Here is a 10,843-nt window from a genome sequence, read left to right as displayed (position 1 = left end):
ATAACTTATGTAAGTAGACATAAAATCAATACGTATATTTAAACAAAATAATTTCATTTACTTTACATGAACGTGTGTGTGAGGACTTGACAGGTCGCCAAATAAGATGTCACCGTAGCTACATCACCTTACCTCTCCTCCTACCAGGTGAAGCTGTTATTGTTATTTTTTAACTTGTGATTTCAAGTAGATATACATATTTCAATTTTTTTAATTTATTTTTATTTTTTACTGTTACATGCAAGCAATTTTATTACAATAAACTTGTGCATAATACAATGCACCCTTACCTTTGTAACTGAGCATCTTCGGCAGTCTGAAGAGAGAGATGTGCTGGAGTGTTGGGACGAGACCCTGGTTTGGAATTCATCCTGAAATATACAACATCAATCATCAGATAGTCTACAACTGTATAACAATAAACAAAAGCAATAAAAATTGTGGAGGTAACTTTTAAGTGGAAGAATTACCCACTGTCTTCCTTCAATGAGGACTGTACATCATAATGCCATTACTCAATGAAAAAATTAAATTAAGAAACTAATCATACAGTTTGTAAAGACAGAGGAAAATGCAATGGTAAGAGTCATGTAAATCTATAATTAAATTCTGACAGATGTTGAGCATTGCCATAACAAAAGATGACATCACATTTGCAAAAGCATAAAAATACATTACTGACTCCTGTTTGAGAGTTGGTCTGTGGTCAGCCTGGAGTGCCTCCCATATGTCTACTTGATCTTGTTCTGTACCAGCCTCTACTAGGGACTGCTGGATGGCATATTGCAGAAGAGCATCATCTTCATCAAGGCTCAATTGCAGGTGCTGCTGATCTGAATGCCCTACCAATACATTTTGGATAAGTATAATTTGAAAAAATTACCAATTACTCTGCAGGAAGAAAAAAATAAATACAGTGGTACCTCGGTTAACGAACACAATTCGTTCCAGAAGGTCATTCGTTAACCGAAACCATTGTTTCAATGGGATTTTGGGTAATTGGTTTCAGCTCACCGAAAATTACATACACAGTAAAGAAAAAAATACAGTAAAGTACACTTACTTTGAGGTGTGTATGTAGAAGGCTCCTGGTTGATGATGATGGGAATTAGAAGTGGGGGTGGAGGAGAAGGGAGAAGAGAAGGAAGTGGGGGTAGAAGAGAAATCACCCCACGCTTGATGCCATCATTTCACCCATAAAATTTTAAGTTCACTAGGTGTAATTCAAGATTATTGTCTTTAAATCAACACTGCACTGCACAATATATTGTCAATATGTTAAATAAATTTCAGAATGACCAATAATTGTACTGTAAAAACGTAAAAATACTCTGTGTTCAAGAGACCCACAAGCAAGATGTTTCCTCCACTGAACAGAGATACAAACTGAGGCCTTGGTGGGTGAGTAAAGTGGCTGATGGGCGCACCAAAAACTAGTTCCCTGTACTGCAATTATGTTAAATAAGTGTTAAAATTACTTGGAAAATTATTGATTAGTACAACCTTCTTGATATTTACTCCAATTTTAACGAATGTAAGCCCTAGAACCGATTTCTGTGTTGGCGGTCTAATCTTCCAGCTGGTGAGCAAGCCAAAGCATGTCGAAACATTTTCCTACGAATTTCGTAAACCGAATTTTTGTTCGTTAACCGAAATGAAGATTCTTATGGAAGGTAATTCATTAACCGAGGGACCACTGTATTACTAAACTACCAATGGTGACTGTAAGATATTACCCAGTGAATTCATACTCTCAGAATGAAGCAAACGACTGACTGAAAGACAATTTGTTGCACAGTTTGAGGATAAAAAATTTGGGTTCAATTGTGCTGTGTATTCCAAGAAAGGTAAAGGCAAGCATACAGGAAACTGACATCCTTTCATTGCAAAAACTGTCAAAATAAGCCTGTTTTCTAGCATTATACCTTGTTTTGAGTTATACTGTACCCAGAAGTAAAGAAAGAAAAAACAAGAGCACAAACTACATAGAGCACATAAAACGTGTACCTTGTACAGTACATTATACAGTATTATATAACAGCAGTACAGTATAATCCTATTTTTGTAAAAGTAAAAAACTACATCAGTACAGTATAACCGCAGAGGTCCGGCACTTAACAAACTGGAACTCTCAAGCAACTAGCATTTTTTGGTGGGGACAATTTCCAGGAAGTAATGTCTAATCACATTACAGGTAAAACAAATTAACAAAAATTGGTTTGAATTTGGTGCCACTTTGCCCATGATTCCATTTTTGGCCACTAGAAGTGCTGTGTGCATCCTCCAAGTTGGCCAAACACACTAGCACCACCATTAGTTCCGCTTACTTGAATGTTTTGTCGGTGTAACCACTATCATCACCTCATCCATCCAGCATACGTAAGACAGGAGCTACAGCTAAGTGCAAATGCATTGTGCTTACTCTAAAGCAGAAGATGAATACAGTACAATACAGTGGTCCCTCGGTTAACGAACGGTTCAATTAACGAAATTTCGGTTAACGAAATACCTCCCATAAGGACCTTCAATTCGGTTAACGAACAAAACTTCGATTAACGAAATCTTTACGAACAACACGTTTTGTTGTGAGCATCAGCTGATGGGCTAGTCTGCCAATTCAGTAATCTGTCCTAAGTTTACATTCGTTTCCGGTGGAGTAAATATCAAGAAAGTTGTGCTCTTTAATATTTTTTCATTTTTTATATCAAAATTATTAGGCATTTTAAAATTTAGTTAACATATTGATAATACTGTTACCGCCACAGTAGGATATGTTACCACCACAGTAGGATAAACTAGACGAGAGAGAGAAAGGGAGACAGGACAGAGACAGAGTGTTGACAACGAACTTTGTTGAGGGGTTAAATGTGAAACAGATAGCCCTCGCCTCGGGCTGACTCGCTCCCTGTAGGGTTCAGAAGATAGTCTCTAGCCGTCCAGTGAGCTAACGGAAGTCAGGGACCTAATAAGTCCTACATTAGACCCGAAACACGTAAGTTTTTATATGGTTTAACACCCCACTCTACTCAAATATATCATATGTAGCTGTTAATAGTGAAGGAACGTACGAATTAATTAATTATTTCATATGTAACATATGTAATTTGTACTCTGCAGGTTTTGACCGAATAAAGAACAATCGAGTCCTACGTGCAAGGGTCTCATTATCCCACAGTCGCTCATTGGGTGGTTACAATACTATATGCAGTACAAGGAACTAGTTTTTCTGTGCGCCCATCAGCCGCTTGACTCAGCCACCAGGCGTCAGTTTGGCTTTGTTGACAGTGGAGTGAACATCTATTTTGTTGGTGTCTTGAATATTTTTGCATTTTTACATTGAAATTATTGGTCATTCTGAAATTTAGTTAACATATTGATAATATATAGCGCAGTGCAGTGTTGATTTAAATAAAATAATCTTGAATTACACCTAGTGAACTTAAAATTTTATTGGTGAAATTACTGGATTAAGCATAGGTCCCCTGAAAGGTGATTTCTCCTCCATCCCCAGTTCCTTCTCTTCTCCCTTCTCCTCCACCCCCACTTCTAATTCCCATCATCATCAACCAGGAAACTTCTACATACACACCTCAAAGCAAGTGTACTTTACTGCATTTTTTTTTACTTTGTATGTACTTTTTGGTTAACGAACGACTCTGTGGAACAAATTGTGTTCGTTAACCAAGGGACCACTGTATATGTAAGAGATTGAAGAAGGGAGAAAGTTATCATGTGTTGATAGAAGAATATATTTACTATGTCCTTTTATTACTTTTATAATATTTACTAAGACGATGTTCTTGAGTTTGAGATACATATTTATAAGAGTAACTTTCAAGCATCCGGAAAAAATTATTATTTGTCACACTCAGTTCCCCATGCATTCTGGATATCTGAGGTCATACTGCATAAATACTGTTTTATGTGTTTTACCTGAGATTAATATATTTGACAAAAAATAATTTCATTTAAGTTTTACCTAACTTATGGTTACATTTCACATATAATATTAATTATATTGATGCAATAATTTTTTGGCAATCCAAGAATTATGTGTTTCCGATACCATTGGCCTACAGTATTTGAGTTACTTACGGTAAGTCAATATCCATTTATAACTTCAGTCATAAAATAGTATTTTTTTTTTTGCATTTTACAATAAATTTGTTACACCATCTAACTATTCATTCAAGGAAATTGTATGCTAAGTGTGGATGACTTATTAGAAAACTTATTAAATAGTTCATATGAACTGTTTTCTTTTTTTCTTGGAGAAATGAAACTTACTGGGCACCAACCTTAAAGTCTAAAGATGCACTGAAATGGGTAAAGAACTATCATTTATGTACGATATCAATATCAAATCTCTAACATCCATGACATAAAAATCAATCAAAATTTGTTGTACCTTATAAGGATACCACTTACCAATTTTTGTGTAGTGTGCAGGAGGTTCAAACACAGTTTCGTCTATAACACAAGTTAGTCTGTCCTCCTCACTCACAGTGGACACATTGTCCACATGCTCATCAACACCAAATATGTTTCCAAATGTGATTCTTGCTGTTAGTACATGGAAGAGAGGGATTTCTGCAAATTAAATGTAGAGTTTCAGGAGTTGGTAAAAATTTAAAATATCAATATTTACAGTAAATATTATGAAGGCTTAAAAAAAGAAGAGAAAATGTGTCCCTCATATTAGGCAACTAGTATGACTGTGATATTCCTCTTATAAGAGCAGCCATTTTTAATATTGTGGACTAATCTTACCATTCATAAAGCATGTTTTGTGTCCCAGTAGATGTCCTCATGCTACCCACACATTAATAGGGATCTCAGTTTCCTTTGTCATTATGAAAGACTCATGTTTGTCACCATTAGTAGTAGCCTGAGTCCTGTCAACGGTTGACAGGACTCATCCCACCTAGTCGCTCAGACCCACATGCTCATTTAAATACTCCACCTTATTCTACTGCATGAGTATCTTTAATTTTATAAGAATAAGACTACTAGTTGATGTTGATAAGCCACCCAGGCCCAGTGTTGGTTTCGCCTCCACAGCCCTCTGCAGTCTATAACCAACACTTGTGTAGTGGACGAGACTATGTCCCCACACAACACTCGGCATCCAAGCCTCCCACAACCTTTCGGCTTCAGGGTAAGGGAGGTAGTGAGTAATCTTTGCCATTCTCCTGTTCAGATATGTTCCATGCGGTTCCCGAGTGCCGCTCTGTGGATTCTCCCTAAGTTCACAGAGGGATCATCACTGTTTACACCCTGCTTCTCACCCTGTGGTAAATCATTCCCCCTACCTGCCTCTGATATAAAGCCAGTAATAAGAGCTGCCACATGCTTAAATTGGCAACGCAGGTGGGATGTTGTCAGAGCAAACAAGCTCCGCGACATCCATCCTGCATTGGGTGCCTTGGGGTATCAGGGACTGTCGTAACGCCAGGACTCTGCTTTGGACCGCCTCCATATTGGCCACACACAGCTGACTCGTGGTTTTTTAATGGAGAAGGCATTCCCTCCCCATTGTGATAACTGTCTGGTCCCAATGACTGTTCGACACCTCCTGGTGGAGTGCCCCAGTCTCAATGACTTTTGCAGCAAGCACCTCTCTTAATGCGCAGGGGGGGTGGTCCTCTCCTTCGTGGAAAAAGCCGGCCTTCTACACAAGCTTTGAATTTAATTTATCAGTGTTTAAATGTCTTTTTTTTTACAAAAGTTATGTTATTTGTTACGTATGTTTTTTACCTTGCATTATTTGATTTTAGTCTTTTAAGCCTTTATTTTAATTCAGCAACATATGACTTAAGCTGTTGCGTAGACAGGCATGTAATTACCACAACAAACCAATCAATCAATCAATCGGGACAGTTGCCACGAGTGCCATTTTCACTTATTTAGGTTTAAATCTGTCACTAGTGGCATTTTAAAACGGCAGTGACGCTATGGTGGCGATGCTGTCCTGCTGTTTTAAAATGGCAGTGATGCTTCATGGATTAATGAATAGTAAATAAACAATATTGTACATGAATGAGTGAGAGAGGCAGGAGATGGTGACACACACTGGGTGGGAAAGAAGGAAATAGGCGACCATTGGGGGAGAAAGTGACCGTACTCACTATTCCTTCCTCCCTTCCTCACTCACTCATCACCTTCTAATCCTTGTAAAAAATTGTACAAACTGTTATTCATAGCATCTGTTCTAATTATAAATAAACAAAATAATGTATATTTCTTATGTTATCTAGAGCCTACAGGAATACACTGTCCATTCTCCTGAATGTAATACGTAACTGTAATTACTTTTTACGTCCTTTGACACTTGCAATGCAGGTGTGGTAGGGGATTAGTGGGTCTCATGTTATTTTCCTGGCCTGATGCAATGTCAGGTCTTCCCATTGTACTGTATATAAACTCTTCTCTCATTTGCAGTGGAAGTGGGGTGGAGGGATTAGTGGTCTCATATTACTGACCTTCTGATGCAATGTCAGGTCACCCATTGTCGGGGTGGGGGGATCGGAGCGAAAACACTTCAGTCACTAAAACAGGGAAACCACTTTACAGTCAGAGCAAAAGCACTTCACAGTCTTTAAAACAGAGTACGATGTGAACTTTATTGATGTCCTCTCAATGTAAGGAGTATAAAAACAAAAATAAAAACATCAATGACGATGACCGATAAACTTTGAGCTCCATTTCTTATACACATGTAACCAAGAAGAAACAATGCCTGGATTGTAGTTCACCAGATGGCCACGGGGCAGCATTTGAGTAGATGACCCCTAAGCTGACAATGAAGTGAGTAATGCTATCTATATTCCGAGTTGGCGGGATGATGAATATCGTTAATGTGGGTTTGTTTACATCGCAAATAGGGAAGTGGTCTTAATATATCAGCATCATTAACGTGAATTATCATAGATGGGAACATCATAAATAGATAAATAGAGGTTTACCTGTTATGTACCCTCCTTAATTACAGTAGAGTCCCAGTTATGCAGCACCTATGGGGATTGAAAGGTGCCAGATAAAGAGATTTTCCAGTTAGCTGAACCTCACCCTCAGGATCCTCCAATAAATCCTACAGTGCATAGTGCTATGGGCTGACCACGTAAATTCATATCTGAGAAGTCCGTTTTTCTGTTTGCAAATCCGTACGATTGCCATCATTAAAATATTAATACAACACAAAAACCTCTTTCTTTCTGCCCTTTTCACTTGGATACACTCAACCATAACAAGAAGAGGCCTAACATTGTTTTCATGAGTAGTGTTCCAATTTAACTCTCAAAACTACTAGCCAAAAGTCTTTTTCTAGAGCCAAGCTTAGAAAAAGACTACAGGTATTTGAGAGGTGAGGACAAGTTTATGAGGGGACTTTTGATTGATCCTTATTGACCAAAACGAAGCCTACTGGCAGAAACAAAAAGGGAGACTGGTGCAACACAGGAGTAGAAGAGGATAAGTGTAGGAAAAGGCAAAGACAACAAGTAGAAATACTTCACATACACTTACTCATGTCTTCAACTGGCATATGAATTACACAAAATTAATCTTTAGCCTCCAAAGTGATTCTCAATAATTCAAATCAAACCACTTAACATATGAACACAATACAGTATACTGTACATATATATCATAATTATTAATTAGGTATCTGACATTTTTGTTCATCCAATAACTAAGAACACTTGTTAAAAGTTACAAATGCTTTAGAACTTAAGTCAAATCTTCAAAATACCCTGTAATACTGTATTACTAAAACATAAGAAATATGGCACTGTAACATTATAATCCTGGACAAACACTGAAATAAGTGTCTTACCAATTTTAACAGGAAATCCATTGGGAAGCTGCATTTGAATGAAGTGCTTGAGTTTAGCAAAGTGAGAGGAACTGATGGCCATGAGGTCTACAATGGGCATCACTTGCTCCTGTAACTTCAAGGGGTACTCCTCTGCCAGCCAAAGGTGGGCCTAATGAGGGTAAATCTCTATTACCTTCCGGTTTACAGTTTGCATTAAAAAATTATCCTGTAATATTTAATAAGCAGGAGTGAAATACAGTAAAGGAGGGAGAGGATAACAAAGTTAATGATATGAAGTTGATAATATTGTACAAAAAACACATGTATAGTTGAAAAGAGGTTATCAGTAATATCTCCGTTAGCCGGAATCCCTCAAAGCCGGAACTCTCCAATAGCCGGAATTGAAATTTTCTCGGAAAATCGTTCCCAAAGCCGATTTTACGAGGTGCACATTTTCCAGAAAATTCTGAGAAAATTTCCCGGTAAGTACCCGGAAAATTCCGGGGATGGGTTAGTTTTTTCCGGGTCTGAGAGATGAAAATCGGGCGCATTTTCTGGAAATTTTTTGAAAATTTTTCCGTTACCCGGAAAGTTTCTGGGATGAGGGATTTTTTTTCCGGGTTTAAGAGATGATGTAATGGGCAATCTCTGGAACTTCCGAGAAAAATTTTCCGTTATCCAGAAAATTCCGGGGATGAGGGATATTTTTCCGGCTTTGAGAGAGCCGTCTTGTTACCTGGAAATCTCTCATTCCCGGAAGTGCTCTGCACCAATTGTTCCGGCTAATGGAGATATCACTGTATTGAACAAGTATTAAAAACATAGCTTTGATTGAATACTTCTTTACATTAGATAATAACAATTGGAATTAAGACAAATAAATAAAAGAGAAATTGTATAGAAACAGTATACATTAAGTAAAACCTTGATAAATCGGAATTCATTTTTTTCGGATTCTGAGATGCTCCGGTCACAAAAAAAAAAATAAAATAAAATAAAATAAAAAATAAATAAATAAAAATAATAATAATATTGAGAAATGGGGATGATCAAATCATTTTTGTTTTAATGAAATGAAAAACACTTATTGAATACTGTACAGTGGTCTAATCAGATTTGCTATAGGCCTACTGTGAACTAAGACACTGTAAGCAGACTGGGGCTGATCAGGTGTTCCACATTCACCAGGTTTATTTATTTATTGATTCAGTATTATATTCTCATATGATTGGCCTCTTATGGTATATGGTTTATCACAGAGAAACAGTAACAGAGAAAAATACAATACTTTATGTAATTCGTAATATGACTTGAAGATAAAAGGATAAGCTGTATCAGAAGATTGTTTACTCAGATGCGTTAGTGTGAGCTTTCTGCAGACTAGCTTAAAACACTCTAACACACCGTATAGTATCTGATATGAAGATACCTTCTTAAAAATTTTATTTACTACCTTTGAGTGTTAGATGATGCCTCAGTTTGGCTACTTGTATTTTGACAAATGATTAATGAATAAACCAGGGTATATGCTAATGCATAATACTTTACACTACAATATTACTTATTAAGTGATGATAAATACACTACAATAGTATTTATTAAGTGGTGATAAATACACTACAATAGTATTTATTAAGTGATGATAAATACACTACAATAGTATTTATTAAGTGGTGATAAATACACTACAATAGTATTTATTATGTGGTGATAAATACACTACAATAGTATTTATTAAGTGGTGATAAATACACTGCAATAGTATTTATTAAGTGGTGATAAATACACTACAATAGTATTTATTAAGTGGTGATAAATACACTGCAATAGTATTTATTAAGTGGTGATAAATACACTGCAATCGTATTTATTAAGTGGTGATAAATACACTACAATAGTATTTATTAAGTGGTGATAAATACACTACAATCGTATTTATTAAGTGGTGATAAATACACTGCAATCGTATTTCTTAAGTGATGATAAATACACAACTGTACTGTACTAATTTACAAAGTGTTGAAGACAGACATTGTGGTTAGCCAATCAGCTGTTTGCTCTTTGTAAACAAATGACTCATACTTTTACTTTTATCCTCTTCACCACTGATCGGCTCGTTAGCCGCTTGGGATTCTTTTTTCACAGGAAAGTTGATTCTTTTAGGATACTATTTTATCAACCTGGCACCAAATGATCCTAAATTATATGAGAATTGTGGTGGAATTGCATAAAAAAGTGTTAAAGGAATCTTGTGGGAGAGAGCCACCCACCCATGAGACCCCCCTCCATTGCCAGCTGCTCACAGATAAACATTCGTCTTCCACATACAGTACAATATACTCCTCCACTTAATCTATTCTTATTTTTATCTTTATAGCACTGTACATTATACAGTTTTCTCTTTATTCATATGACAAATTCTTTGGTTACTTACATATAACACTTTACAGTAAATAACAATCATCTCGGTGACAACCAGACTTACTTGTTTATTGTTAATGTAACAGTGTTTTAATAACCTTGTTATATACTTAAAGACCTTAGTTGTTGAAGTGCAGTAATAGCATAACTGATTTTCTTTAAACAGTTCAAATAAATAGTTAGCTCCACCCTCCCTCTCCCTATGTATTGGCTTTTCTCGGACTTTCGCATGTTTTGGACTGGGGTTTGCCCCAATTAGTCCGATTTATCGAGGTTCTACTGTATTATGTAACCCTCAGCTGCCAAACACAAAGTTATCCAAATCATGTAATCTATGCTCCTAAAAGTCAAGATAAACACTATTGTTTTCACATACGTACAGGTTATACCTCTCTAGTCCGGCATTCTGTGGTCCGGAACGATTTTAGTTTGCCCAATAGGTAGATAGGCAGCTTCTTTTTTTTTTTTTTTTTTTTTTTTTTTTTTTTTTTTTTTTTTTTTTTTTTTTTACTTATCTGAATTATTATTATTATTATTACAGGAGTATTAAATTTTTGCCCTCAGGCCCCAATGTGGGTCAGTGACCTATGCCCGGGTGGGCTAATC

General features: G+C 36.5%; 1 protein-coding gene across 6 annotated transcripts in view; it reads right to left on the bottom strand.

The window, feature by feature from the left end:
• Positions 1 to 10,843, bottom strand: part of LOC121874540 (ankyrin repeat domain-containing protein 13D-like) — a 47,531-nt gene that overhangs the window by 14,643 nt on the left and 22,045 nt on the right. For all 6 annotated transcript variants that reach the window (XR_006090441.1, XM_042378712.1, XM_042378710.1 and 3 more), the window contains 4 exons: positions 7,835 to 7,985; positions 4,429 to 4,590; positions 683 to 842; positions 291 to 371 (listed from right to left, as the gene is read on the bottom strand). Coding sequence is in view for 5 of the 6 variants with exons in the window: in XM_042378712.1 (XP_042234646.1) it covers positions 291 to 371; positions 683 to 842; positions 4,429 to 4,590; positions 7,835 to 7,985 (554 nt within the window). In the remaining variant the exon portion in view is untranslated. The remainder of the gene's footprint in view (positions 1 to 290; positions 372 to 682; positions 843 to 4,428; positions 4,591 to 7,834; positions 7,986 to 10,843) is intronic.

This window comes from Homarus americanus, unplaced genomic scaffold, assembly GCF_018991925.1.
Source record: "Homarus americanus isolate GMGI-L3 unplaced genomic scaffold, GMGI_Hamer_2.0 scaffold34360, whole genome shotgun sequence".
NCBI classification, from domain to species: domain Eukaryota; kingdom Metazoa; phylum Arthropoda; class Malacostraca; order Decapoda; family Nephropidae; genus Homarus; species Homarus americanus.
The sequence above is the reverse complement of the archived record's forward strand: the minus strand, read 5'-3'. Positions and strand labels throughout refer to the sequence as shown.